We start from the raw sequence: 13,979 nt of genomic DNA on the forward strand, positions 1-13,979 counted from the left end.
AAAAAAGCCTGAAGCCTGGAACCAGACCCCGCTGCATGCGAGCTGCATGACTTTGGGCAAGTTTCTTAATCTTTCCATGCTTCAGCTGCCTCATCTGTAAAAGGTGAGAATAGTAATAACAGTATCTTCCTGGTATGGTAGTTATTGGGATTAAAATGCACTTCAAAGAGGGTTTGGTACATAGAAGACGTTAAATAAATGGTAGGCATAATATCAATGATTATTATTACTTCCAGTTTCTGCATCACAGAGAATCATTTTTTAAGTGGGAAAGCCTGCATGGGAGGCATCTACATTGCAACACTCGCTTGGTTCTGGGTGCCACATTAAGTCTGAGATAAGAAAACACTTTCGCATAAAGAAAGGCCTCCAACAACTTCCCAGCTGGCGCTGGAGGCTGGAGGAGCTCTCTGACACAGGTGGAGTTCTAAGGGAGGTGACGCCACCCACCACCAATGCTGAAAGCAGATCCTGTGTGGAGTGGAGGCAGGGCCTAGATGACCTTTAGGGCTCCTGGTAATGCTAAAAGGTCTATGATTTTGGTACCTTAGAGACTAGTAGCTTCGGAGGCAGTCACTTTGCTTAGCTTAGTGACCGGCTTTATGGTCACCTTGGAAATGAAGAGCATAGTCCTGTCTGAACTTTGCTCGAGTTCTGTGTAAGAGGACAAGCTCTGGTGTCACAGCTAAGACTTCCAAATACTCAAGTTGGAGGGGACTTTGAATTTATTTGTGAACAGACAGTTGCACACTTGAAAATGCCAACACATAAGGGAACATACTCAGCTTTGTTAACTGACAAGATTGAGCTCATTGCAAACTCTCCAGCCAGGGGATATTTCATTCTTAAAAGAGGAGTAGAAATCCTGGGTGTGTGTTTGGGGGGCTGGGGAGGGGAGAAGAATATATCAGTCAGCATTGTTTCCTCCGGCGCTCCCAAACATAGGCTAACTGTGAAGAGCCAGGACGCTCACCGAGTCCTGGCAGCGCTGCAAGGTGGGGCGGGGGCGGGCGCGGTCCTCTCACTGGTGACTGCAGATTTCCTCTGTGGGGCACTTCCTAGGGCCTTTGATCTTTTCCCAGGAACTGGTGAGGGCCACGTTTGCCTCTAAGTTTATTCCCTCTTGGTTTATTTATTGTATCTGTTTTCTCTTCTCGCTGGTTTGGAGGTCAGAACGCCAGTATGCAACGGGACGTGGGTCCCAAGGTTTCCCCTCTCCGGTCACTACCGCAAAATCTGGCAAAAGGTACATTTTACTGAGTCCTGGGGCAGCAAATTCAGCGGAAGAGAAAGAGTCTTTCTCCTCTCAGGGAGACAACCCAGGAAGCCCGATCCCGGGATCAGAGGCCAGGACCCCGCCCTGGCCCCCTGCCCCAGCCCCATCTGGGCACCGCCGGGTGTTCTTCTCAGTACGCCAGAGGACTGGAGCTCGCATCCCTCCCTGAGAAGCCAGGCTTAACTTGGAGTTTTATCTCCTCCCCAGGAGGGTCTCAAGTTGCCTTCGTCTGCCGGTAAGGGCTCCCACTACCCCGCTCCCGGCCCTAATCTCCACCCGGCGTCCGCGTCTGAGCCGCCGGGCCTCAGCTCTCCATCTGCGCGCCTTAAATCCCATTTATCTTCTTAGCGCCTCAGACCCGGCCGGCCCCGCCCCTCTTCCTCTCACCCCCCACCCCACTTGCAAATCACAGACCCTCGTCTACCCGTCGCTCCTCCAAGTGCGCTGGACAAACTATAGCAACCTTTGAGGTGTTAGAAAAAGTCGCCAGGCTGGGTGGAGGCGACCTAGAGGGGCGCGGCAGGAGGAGGGCCCGGGTGGAGTGGGGGGCGTCCCAAGATTTCAGGGTGAGGACCGCGGAGGGTCCTCGACCCGCAGTCGCCTAACTCCTGCCTTGCGTCTCCAGTGCTTGAAGTCGGTCCCTCCCAGGCCCCCAATCTAGGTCACCAGCGGGGAAGAGCTGCGCTGGGGGTCGCTAGAGAGGGTGAGGGGCGGTCTGTCTGCTTCCGAGGTGGGCAAGGAGTGAACGTTTCAGGGCCTGCCCCTCTCAATTCCACTCGATTGTAATTTCATCCCCGGGCCGGTCGAGCCTCCCTCCCTCCCGCGGCCAGCCCTTCCCTCCGGGTCGGCCTCCTTCGTCGCCCCCGCCCCCGCCCCCGCGAAAAGCCCTGCAGCTTGCAGCAGGCTTCACTCCCGCACGCCGACCTCCCGGCTGCAGTCCTGCCTCCTGGAACTGCCCGGTGGTTCCGGGCCCAGACCCCAAAACCCCCCACCTCCTCGTGCTGGCCCGGGGATCCGCGGGAGTTGCGTCCTCAACGCGCCCCCGGAGACGCCCTTTCCCTGTGCGCCCGGGACTTGGTGAAACTTTGCAGGCGCCGGCGGCAAAATGGATTTAATCTTAGGCGTCTTGCTCCGGCTCCTGCTCCTGGCTTCCAGCCTCGGACTCGGCGCAGTGTCGCTCCGAGCGGCCCTCCGAAAACCAGGTAATGCGCTCCTCAGCCCGGAGCCACCACGCCCCGAGCGCCCCTGCTGGGCTCCCGGGCGAGGACCCGGAGCCGGCAGCGCACCGCCTCCTTCTTCCCGACCAGCGTCGGCTTAACTCGCTTCAGCTCTGTCAGGAGCTGAGAAAAGACGCGAACCTCGCCCTCCCCCGCGCCCGGGCGGCTCTAGGGATATTTATTCGTTAAAAGAATGATCAGTTTTCCAGACACAGTAGAGGTGGTGGTCCCCGTGTTTGACCGCAGAGAGCTGAGAGTTGGGACAGCGTGCAGAGGAGTCAAACCAGCCCCTCCTGCGTCTCCAAACATCTTACTGAATTCATAGTGTCCAGAGCTCAGCCATTTCCTGTTAAGTGTCTTAAGGGCTGCCTGGAGCCCCCTCTGCCCATCTCCGGTCCTGCCCACGCACCGTGCAGGGATGTGGACTCTGCTCTTAGCATCCTCTTCCACTCTGGGGCCGTTTGTTCAGAAGGAAGCACCCAGTGGGTTAATTTTACCGTGTTTTGAACTTCTGTCTTTGCTCTGCTATTTAAACAAAGATATGTGCGTTGTTGCAGCTTGTTATAAGAGATTGAGGATTGGGGGAGAACTTGAAACCATAATAACGTGTATTTCCTCTAGCTGCATATAGGTAAAAAGTCTTCGTTTATTTTGGTCTACTTTGATTTGGCCTATGTTGTGAGATTATTCAAAGTAGAACATTCTGAACAATGAAGTTCTAAACACTGTTTCCCAAATAACGATTTTTATTATTTTCTGCTGGGACCATATTTAGAATTCTGAAAAATCTGTTTTGTCTTAGCTTACTTTGTAAGGGAGGTTGTCTTATGGGATTAATTATATCTTATGAACAATGGAAAACAATGTAACTTTTATTTGAATGCAGTCTGCAAAACCTCACAGAAAGTGCAGTTTGTCTTCACAAACGTTTCTGTAAGAAAGAGACAAAGCTAGGAAAATGTATCAGAGGGCAAAGAAAATCGTCTTAGCGGGATCCCATGTGGATGCTTAAATCTTTTCACATTGGAACTCTCTATCTGGAAATATGACTTGTTGCATTTCGGCTCTGGAAACACCCTCAGTCTTTGCGCTGTATCTCTTATTACCAGCACTTGTTACCTGCCTTGAAATCTAAGGTCGTTATCATAAGCTACACCATATTTAAATTATGAGCCATTCCGTTGATGAGCTCTTCATTTTGGAGATAATAGCTTCAGTCCAAGGTAATATCACATTAAACTGTTTCTCTTCCTGCATGCACACATACACACACCTTCAAGGATTTCAGTGAAGGGCTTCTTTCTAACTTTCCTCCTTAAGATAACCACATCACAATCAATTGCATTTTGCAGATTTATTCACATGAAATAACCCATTAATTGTCACAATTTTTAAGCAAAGCGTGGTTATATCTATAGTTTTAAAGCATGAACATTGTATGCAATGCTTTTTTAAGGATATATTTTAATCCATTTAAGGGGAATTTTTAAGAAGTATTTTATAAGAACCTGTAGTATAAAACTACTCATATGAGTCACCATATTTTCTTTCTTATTTTTTTGTAGTTCTTCTCCTAAAAAGATTTTCTACCTGGTTCATTCAGGGTCTCATTCTGATATTCATATCAGGTATATGCCATGCTGACCTCTTTGGTTTTATTTGAAGCATAGATAGGGTTTTGATAGTGGAAACACCACCTCTTAAATACTTTGGCATATTAATTACATAAAATTTGAGATAGAAGTGTTTAGGTTCAACCTAGAAGAGTTTTATTTTTATTACTTTATAATTTTATCCAGACACTGGCTTTCAGGTTGGAAAACTTCTCAGATTAAAATGACGGCTACTTCATAAACTTCAGGGGAAATTTCCCTCCTGGGCTTATTTGCATCCCTTGGAAAGCCTAGTTTTTGATCCGGAAAATTGGTCCAGATTAAAAAACTGAATGTGCCCTGCTTGGCTCTGATGTGAGCAGCAACCAGCTAATTTATAATTTTCCCCAGACACTAGCAAATCCTGCTAGTATCCATATGGGAGTTTCTTTGTACCTTGTTTCCTCAACAGAAATTGGTTCATATATAGTACTTTGAAGGTATCGTGGTCACTGTGCAGGCATACTGGAGCGCTTCTGTTTTATTTGGATGACCCTCCCTGTCTTCTCATACTCCTAAGTCTACTTTTGATAAGTATAGCATTGTTGGAGAAGCCTTGGATTCAAAATCAACCTGCAAATTCCCCATCCCCACCTACCTCTGGTGAGAAAAAAACGAGTGGCAGCTTCAAGTCTGAGTCTAGTTTGGGTTCAACACAAGCAACCTTTCTCTTCATCCCAAGATAGCTCATCTTTTGACACTGAACATCAATAAAGAAACCTCTGCATTTGCCAAGACTTACAAGAAATGACAGTTTTCAAATTAAGTTAAATTAAATCATAATAACGAACACTAAGTGCGTGCTACACTGTTCTAAGAACTGGATGCATAGTGATTTATTTAATCAACCCAGTAGCCCTGGGAGATGGGACTATTATTATCCCTTTTTTTCTGAAGGAGAAATTGTGGTTTAGAGAGGTTAAATATCTCACCCAAGGTCACACAACTAGTAAGCAGTGGAATGGAAATTTAAGCTCTGATATTCAGGACCAGAAGCTGAGTCCAGAACACCGTGTTTGCAGAGGTGTGTAGCATGTCTTGTAGGGTGTCTTCCTGGAGGTTGAAGAGTGGAGCTCCCATGGGTCAGATACTGGAGGCTAGGTGGAGGCTGCTGTTTTGTGTGGGGATCCTGTGTTGCTCTTAAACATTTGTAAATGGGATATGCTCATGCCTTCTAACACAACAGAGTGCGTATGATACTGAAAACGTTTTGGAAGCTACTATCTACTGGCCTCATTTGTACGAATCACAGGGTGTGGCCTTATGGTGTGATGATGAACCACTTGCTTCTCTTGTTGAACTCCTGAGGATTAAGGCTTGTGAGGGCCAGAGGGCCCACTAGAGTACCTGAAGGTAGAAAAAGGGGTCACCGAAGAATGGAAGGGTTTAGGGCCCTGTCCTTTCCCCAGACCTTCACGGTGTGGAAACACAACGTGTTGGATAGCCTTCATTCCTTTTCAGACTACAAGTTAGAATCATAGGCCTAGAAGGAAGTGAAAAATCCTCATTTTGCCGTGAGGTTGAGGGTGACTCAGTGACTTGCCCCAGTTAACATCAGAAGCTGAACTGGAACCAGCACCTAGACCTCCCACCTTCCTGAGTGGTCTCTAGCCCAGTGCTTGTCCCATCACCTGAGTCTCACCAGAAAGTGCAGGAGGACTGCCATTCTTTTGTGGTGGGGCAGGAAGAAGGGAGGGGGAAATCCAGACAGCTGCGGGAACCAGCATGCAACAAGTCACTTCATTCCAGCAGGCATAATGCTAACTCTTGTCCTTATTATCATTTTAAAGTCAGATTTATTGAGGTATAATTTATATACAGTAAATTTCATCAAGTCTACAGTTTGATGAGCCCTAACAAACACACACAGCAATGTAATCACCACCAGAATAGAAATATATAGAACATTTCCATCATCCTTACATATTCCCTTGTGTCCCTTTGTAGAAAAATGACTCCCTCCCAGCGCCTGGTAACCACTGATCTAACTTCTATCCCTGCAGTTTTGCTTCTTCCAGAATGTCATATTTTGCATCCAGAAGATGCATCCATGTTTTTGCATATATTGGAAGTTTGTTCCTTTCTTATTGTTGAGTAGTGGTGCGTTGTATGGACCATGGAATTCCAGTTTGTTTAACCATTTGCTAGTTAGTGGACTTTTAAGTTGTTTTCAGTTTTAGGCTATTATGAATAAAGTTCCTAGACACGTGCACATATAAGTCTTTGGAAGATACATGTTTCCATTTCTCTTGGTAAACAGAAGGAGTGGGATCACTGCATCACATGGCAGGTGTATGTTGAACTAGATAAGAAATCACCAAACTGTTTTGCAAAGTGACTGTACTATCTTACATTCATACAATGTATGAATGCTCTAGCTGCTCCTAATCCTCTATAACACTTGGTAGAGTTGTTTTTTCGGTTTTGTTTTAGCGATTCTATTATAAAAAGCATGTAATAGTATGTCATCACAGTTTTAATTTGCATTTCTCTAATGACTAATTATATTAAACATTTAAAAAATTATTTATCTGCCATATTTTCTTTGGTGAAATCTGTTTAAATCTTTGGCTGATTTTTAAAAATTGGGATGTTTGCCAGGCTTGGTGGCCCATGCCTATAATCCCAGTACTTTGGAAGGCCAAGGTGGGGAGATCACTTGAAGCCAGGAGTTTGAGACCAGCCTGACCAACATGGCGAAACTCCAGCTCTACAAAAAATACAAAACTTAGCTGGGCTTGGTGGTGCATGCCTGTAGTCCCAGCTACTTGGGAGGCTGAGGCACGAGAATCGCTTTACCCTCGGAGACGGAGATTACCATGCTCCAAGATTGCGCCACTGCACTTCAGCCTGGGTGACAAAGGAAGAGTGTCTCAAAAAAAAGAAAGAAAAAAAAATTGGGATGTTTATTTTCTTATGATTATTTTTGAGTATTTTTTGTATATTCTGGATGCAAGTCCTTTATGAGATCTGTGTTTTGTGAATCTCAGCCTCTAGTATGTGGCTTGTCTTTTTATTTTCTTAATGGTGTCTTTCAAAATGCAGAAGATTTACATTTTGATAAGGTCTAATTTATCGGTTTTTTTTTTTTTTTGAGACGGAGTCTCGCTCTGTCACCCAGGCTGGAGTGCAGTGGCCGGATCTCAGCTCACTGCAAGCTCTGCCTCCCGGGTTTACGCCATTCTCCTGCCTCAGCCTCCCGAGTAGCTGGGACTACAGGCGCCCGCCACCTCGCCCGGCTAGTTTTTTGTATTTTTTAGTAGAGACGGGGTTTCATCGTGTTAGCCAGGATGGTCTCGATCTCCTGACCTCGTGATCCGCCCGTCTCAGCCTCCCAAAGTGCTGGGATTACAGGCTTGAGCCACCGCGCCCGGCCAATTTATCGGTTTTTTAAATCGCTCATGCTGTTTTTTTTGAAAACTTAACCCGTGGCTGCAAAGATGTTTCCCTATGTTTTATTGCAGAAGTTTTTTAGGTTTTACGTTTAGGTCTAAAATACATTTTGAGTTAATTTTGTATGAGGTGTGAGATAAAAGTCAAGGTTTATTTGCTTTGGTATGGATATCTTGGCTTTATTTTCTAAGCACTCTTATGCTTGGTGGTGGGAGGTGGTACGTCAGAGGCAAAGAGATCTCCAGCGTGGAAGGCTTGCTGTAGCTCTCAAGCCACAGTGGCTGGCGCCATTAAGACATCCTCATTTCTATGCAGTAGATAGGGTATAGATCTTTTGTCTCTCTACAAGGTTCTGTCAGTGAAGTCAGACTTAGGGCTGACTGCCGTGGCATGTCTGGGAAGGGTTCCTGGGGTTAAAGACCGGTGCTCCCAGGCCTAGAGCCTGGGGCTGCTCTTTGTTTATTTAGACAAGTCTCCTGACATTTATTAACTCTCTGGCACTAGAGGGGCTGGAGAACTGCACCGGTCCTGCCTTTTCTCCTGCCTGTCCAGTTTGCCTGAGGTCCCAGGGTCAGTGGGAGAAGGTCAAATCAGCATTCAGAGTTCAAGGTTTTCCCTGGAGGATCTGGGCATCCACAGTCATCCTTAGCAAGATGCAGCTCTCTCATCTTTTTCTTTCCACTTTCTCAACATTTCTCTAGTGGTATAATCAAACTAGAATAAAGATGTAAGGAAAGTCAGGAAGCAAAAAGAAAAGGCTGGAAGAGAAGAGTTAGCTTATGGGCAATACACCTTGTTGGTTGCTGGTAGAGATACATGCACCTCTAGTGACATTCTGCTGCTGCTAGTGTGAGACTGAATGGCTAACGGGCAGTGGCCAGGGATCGGGGTCACCCTGGTCTACTTCCCCAATGCCACCTTGATCTACCTGGAATTCACAAGAGACTGGTTACTTCCTCGCTTATAGCTTTCATCCAAGCCCTCTTCCCAAAGCATGGCATTTGGGGGAGATTCTCTCATCCGTGTGTTCCTTCCTATCCCCTTTCCAGTCCACTGTACTCCATATTGCAGTGCTGATTCAGGCTATCTCATTTCTCCGGGAACTCTCTAGCTCACAAAAGCTATGGGGCACTAGAAGCTAGGTGCTAGGCACATAGCACACGCATCCCCAGCACCCAACTCCTAGCGCCCCAAGCAGTTCAGGCAGACAGACATGTTTTCCTCTGATTCTTCACTCCGTCAGCCTGCCTCCCCTCCTATTGGTTTCAACATCGTGTTTAATCCTCATAAGGAAGCACCTCTCTCTCTGACTCCATCTCTCATTGTTTGTCTCACTCTTTCTTTCCATTAATTCTCTGTGAGGTAAAGGGACAGAGAAGTCAAGGTCAGGAGTAAGTGTAGTTTAATGTGAGGCAAGACTTGTTTTTCTGAATTCCTTCTCAGGGAAGAGTGGCTTGGCCAGAAAGGAGCTGAGTGATGCTTTTTGTTTTTCTTATCCAGAGCCGAGGGCTTTAATAACCTTAGCATTCTTTGGGGAATAGTTGTCCATCTGTTCATTACTTACTACAGCCCAAAAGTGGTCTAGTAACTTTGGCTAGATTTCTGGAAGACTGGGACTCAGCATCTGAGGCTGAGGTGGGACCCCAGCTTGACCAGAGCTATCCTGTGGCTACCTTGTGTTCTCATGCCTCACACCCTGGCAAGCCGGACTGTAGTGTTTCCCAGCTGACTGAATGATGTGATGTCTTGATTGCAGCAGAAAATCTTTTGAGTTGCTAAAGGCCCGTGTGCCTTGCCTTTGTTTTTACATGTCAAGCTGCACATCTTAGAGATGCACCTGCTATTTCAGGTATCGTAAAAGGGAAAAGGTGAGGAGATATGGCAGCTTTTAGAGGAAATTCCCCCAAACCATCTTTGATTGTGGACCTCCCCTTCAAGGAAGGACCCCAGGATGTAACTTCAGCCTCCTGAAATGAGCGGGGGTACTTTTGCTTCCTTGCAGAACCCCTCATGGGTTCTCATGTAGAGTGGCTTAGGTGAGTCAAACAAAATTTCTGCCAGCAGAGGGCGCACGTTCCAGAGCTGGCTCTGCGCGGGTCTCCGCCCTCAGCAGTAGTTCCTGCAGTAAGTGGATGTGAATTTTTAGAGTGCAAGGCCAGGCACCCGCCTTTTTAAACAAGAACCTCAGATGACTTGATGCACACTTTGAGACATGCCAAAAGAGAGTTTGGACTCCCTTACTGCCTTCCTCTCCTTGGTACCTCGAAGCAGGTATTCTGTGTTATGCTGATCGTCTCCACTTCCTACCACCACGCCCAGCTGTAACTCCTGACGACAACACGTTGTTCTGGGCATCTCTAACCAGAACAACCCTGCCCTTAGACTCTAAGTTGACTGGTCAAAGAGGGAAACCTTGCAATGGCGTTAACAAAAAAGGCCGCGCTGTTCTCTATATAACCAACGTTTCCCCCCCTTACCTCCCATCACCCCCAATCCCAAGCTTGTTCTTTCAGCCTTCAAGGCTGGTTTCTCTTGGTGGAGCATGAAGGCTTGCGTGAGAGCACATATTCTGATATTACACAGATTTGGGTTCAAGTTCTGACACTTTACAGCTACATGGTGACAATGGGTCTGACAGTTATATATGCTCCATAATCCTCAGTTTACTCATCTGTAAAAATAGGATAAAGAAAGACCCTACCATATAGTGTTCCAGGGAAGATCCAATACGGTAATGTACCAGGGCATTAAAAAGGATTAGAAGACTGACATTTGAAGGCAATATTTAAGAAATTGGGATTGTTTAATCTGGACAAGAAGAAAAACCTGAAAGAATTTCTAATTTCCAGGCATCAGAAGTAATAAACACAGACATTTATGATTTTATGTACTTTTATTCTTTTCCATATGTATTAAGGTATGGTTACATGTGATGTAATTTGTATTGAATTGTAATATTTTTCAGACAAATGAATTAAGAAATTAGAAAGACTCTCTGGTCAACCACATGCCTTGATTTTTGGTTTGGAAAATAAGGATGATTTTTGCCTGGTAATTGTCTTAGGGGAGGTTTTGCAGGATATGGTAGGGCAGCAGCTGTTCCTAAAACAGAATTATCCAAACTGATATGTTACTGGGAGTCAGTGGAAGTCTCCGTAAAGCCAGAGAGCTAAGAAATGGTCCAGGTTTTGCTCACTGATAAGTTGGTTGGAGTAATTCAGGAATCACTTCTAAGGACATGGAAAGATAGACCGGGCTCACTTAGTCCATTTCCTATTGATGTTTCCTTAGCTGGAAAAAGCCCCCACTTATCCAAAGCAGACTAGTGCTTTGAAAGAGCTGAAGTGCTACCTAAGGACAGAAGATGATCTAACAATAGTCATAGTAATTATTATTACTTTCACCAACCAGACCAAGCAAGGATATACATCCCAGTGCTTTGATCTCATTTCCAGTATCCCCCTTCTCTATTCCCCTAAAGACACTTGACAATTCTTTCTTGTCTGACTCTGCAAGTCCTGAGCAATTTAAATTTTAACACTTGTGTTTGCTGACAGGGCAACCAAAATCTCGAATCAGATTTAATGCAATGTTAATGCTATTTATTTTTCTTGGTGCAATAAGTTTATATTAGCCATTTAGTGGCTTACATTGTGCAAAAGCAGTTGTATCAGCAGGCACTTTTCTGTAACATCTGGGCACTTGGAAACATAATACTTAAATACAACCTGAGTTTAAAGACTTCCACGGACAGATGGCTAATTTTATTGATCTAATCTTTCAGTTAGGAATAGATCCCATGATCCTTTGCTTGTACTTCTTGGAGTGAGCAGAGAAGTAAATAAAATGGGTGATGGCTGTGAATTAGGCACCTGTTATATTGTCTGTGATTTATTTTTAAAATACTTCAATATAAACAGTGACTGTATGAATTACTTTAATCTCTACCCTAGGGGATCTTAGTTAACACTTGAAGTAATCCAGGCTAGAAGGTACCACTCTGGCATTTGAAGAACTTTATTATGACGTTCAAAGTGGCAGCAGAAATACTTAGAATGATGTTATCAGATAGTCACACTAGAGGGTTTGTTAATTGGCATAAATTAGGTTAGATGCAATGTTTTTATTGGTGACATATGTGATTAACTAGAAAGATTATTCATGTCCCTCTATTTTTACGTGGACAAAGAGTAAGAATCCAGCAACTCCAGAAATCAAGCTACTTTGGAGCAGCTGAATACAGCTAGAGTTCCATTCATTTCTGCATTTCCCTTACACAATAGTAGTCGTTTGCCTGGCCCCACCCAGCAAGATGGTTTGCTGATTTTGCCATTAGAATATTGATGTATCTCTCTCAGCAGATACAAGCAGGTGCTTGTATTAATTAGGGTAAATAGCATTACCTATTGTAACAAATCCAAATCTTGGTGGCTTGACACAAAATTTATTTTTTGGACTTAGTCTATAGTCCAAAGTGGATGTTTCTTTCTAGGCAGCCCGCCTCAGCTGTCTTCCTCGAAAGGGTGACTTGAAGACTCGAGTCATTCTGTCTTTAATACCACCATCTTATAACACCACCATCTTTAAAATGGACTTCCAGGGTGGGAGGTAAAGAAAAAGAAGTCTTGTTAGAGATTTTTCTGTACCAAATCAGAATATGGTCATGTTTTCCCAACCCAACTGTAAGGTTTCTGGGAAATGTGGTTCAGTAATGTGCATAGGAAGAAAAAGAACCAGATGTGGCAGATTGTCTCTGATGCAGTGCTTTTGGTAGATTTCCTGAAAGGACAAAGAGGAGACATCACCAAATTTACAGCAGCAGGTTGTATGATAATTTTTGTGGCTTCTTGCCCATGGATATTTGTATATGTGGCAGAATTTGACTTGGAATTTGCTTTCATTGTAGTGTACAACCTGGTTCAAAAGCAAATAGTTACCATATATTTTTACTTGCTGGAGGCCACCACGATTTTAAAAAGGAATCTAAAAACCAAGCCGTCAAATTGATTTAGGCCAGTTTGCAGTAAGGTTCAAAAATATGTATGTGGGTAAGTGCATATGTGCTATATGTTACTATATGTTTCCCACATTTTACAAAGGTAAAATTAATCCCTTTTTAAAAAAAGTTGGCCAGGCTCAGTGTCTCATGCCTGTAATCCTAGCACTTTGGGAGGCTGAAGTGGTGGGTGGATTGCTTGAGCCTAGGAGTTTGAGACCAGCCTGGGCCACATGGCGAAACCCCATCTCTATTAAAATACGAAAAATTAGCCAGTCGTGGTGATGTGCACACTTATAGTCCCAGCTACTCAGGAGACTGAGGTGGGAGGATCACCTGAGCTCAGGAAGTCGAGGCTGCAGTGATACATGATCCTGCCGCTGCACTCCAGCCTGGGCGATGGGAGCAAGACCCTGTCTCAACAGCAACAACAACAAAAACAGCCAAAAAGTCACTACCCAGTGGATTAAATAGAGTGAGTTTCTAAGGCATATCAACTAGAACTCTAGTCCCTCCCACCCCTAGTTTACTAGAAACTCCTTCTGTTTGTGTCCCATAACAAAAAGGACTGACTAGTCATGGTAGAATATTCAGTGAGAGTTGCTTCTTAAATTATAAAAAATCTTTTTTTTAGACACCAGGATAGCCTTCTTTGATGAAGATGAAGATGGTGTGGGCTGATCTCAACAAAAACAAATTGATACAGTTGGTTGAACCCACTGTACACTTTTCAAAACACTTCTAAAAATGATCTCATTTGATCTTTGCAATCCTTGCCCTACCAGGAAGTCAGGGCAGATGACCTAACAAAAAGGAAACAGGATAGCCAGGACATGAACCTAGGTCATCCAGCCTCTAGCCCTTGTTGCTTCCCATCAACCCAGAGGTGTTTCTGCAGCTAATGGATAAGAGTGTGATTATTGCTATGTGCTTGAGTCTAGCTCTGTAGCCAGGAGGGACCTCATCAAGAAGACACGCTCCTCATCCAGGCTTCACATAGAAAGACTCCATGTGTGTCGTGGGACACTCTGTAGAGTGACCTGGGACAGCTTTCAGTCATGCTCCTCACTGGTTGGTATGTGGGGAAAGTGGCTTATTTTACAAACTGCTGGATGACTGCAGGTCTGTTTGCAACTGAGAAGCAGCTGTAGCAGCTGGAGGATATCCCCAAAATCTTTTCAGATGTCTTCTATGGAAAACTCTCTTGAGATCTCAAGGACCACCCAGATGACACAGCCTGGCTCTGAAGCTTTCCATCCCTCCACAATTTAGCCATCCTCCTTAGTAGCAAATGATATTTGTTAGACCTTCAGTGTGTCATATTTCAAGGTTTATCATTCCAGTCTCAAGGCTTCTGTTAGTTTCTCAAACATCTCTTTGATGTTCTGGGATTCCTAATTGGTGTAGTTAAATAAACCATTAGTTTGGAAAAACAAAAACAAAAA

The 13,979-nt window shown here is 44.8% G+C and overlaps 1 protein-coding gene across 2 annotated transcripts in view; it reads left to right on the forward strand.

Moving 5' to 3' along the window:
• The first annotated feature begins 2,028 nt into the window (after positions 1 to 2,028).
• Positions 2,029 to 13,979, forward strand: part of EGFLAM (EGF like, fibronectin type III and laminin G domains) — a 199,471-nt gene continuing 187,520 nt past the window's right edge. For both annotated transcript variants that reach the window (XM_023216574.2, XM_023216575.2), the window contains exon 1: positions 2,029 to 2,478. In XM_023216574.2, coding sequence (XP_023072342.2) covers positions 2,382 to 2,478 — 97 coding nt within the window. In that variant the 5' untranslated portion in view covers positions 2,029 to 2,381. The remainder of the gene's footprint in view (positions 2,479 to 13,979) is intronic.

Source organism: Piliocolobus tephrosceles, chromosome 4 (genome assembly GCF_002776525.5).
Source record: "Piliocolobus tephrosceles isolate RC106 chromosome 4, ASM277652v3, whole genome shotgun sequence".
In the NCBI taxonomy this organism is placed as follows: Eukaryota; Metazoa; Chordata; class Mammalia; order Primates; family Cercopithecidae; genus Piliocolobus; species Piliocolobus tephrosceles.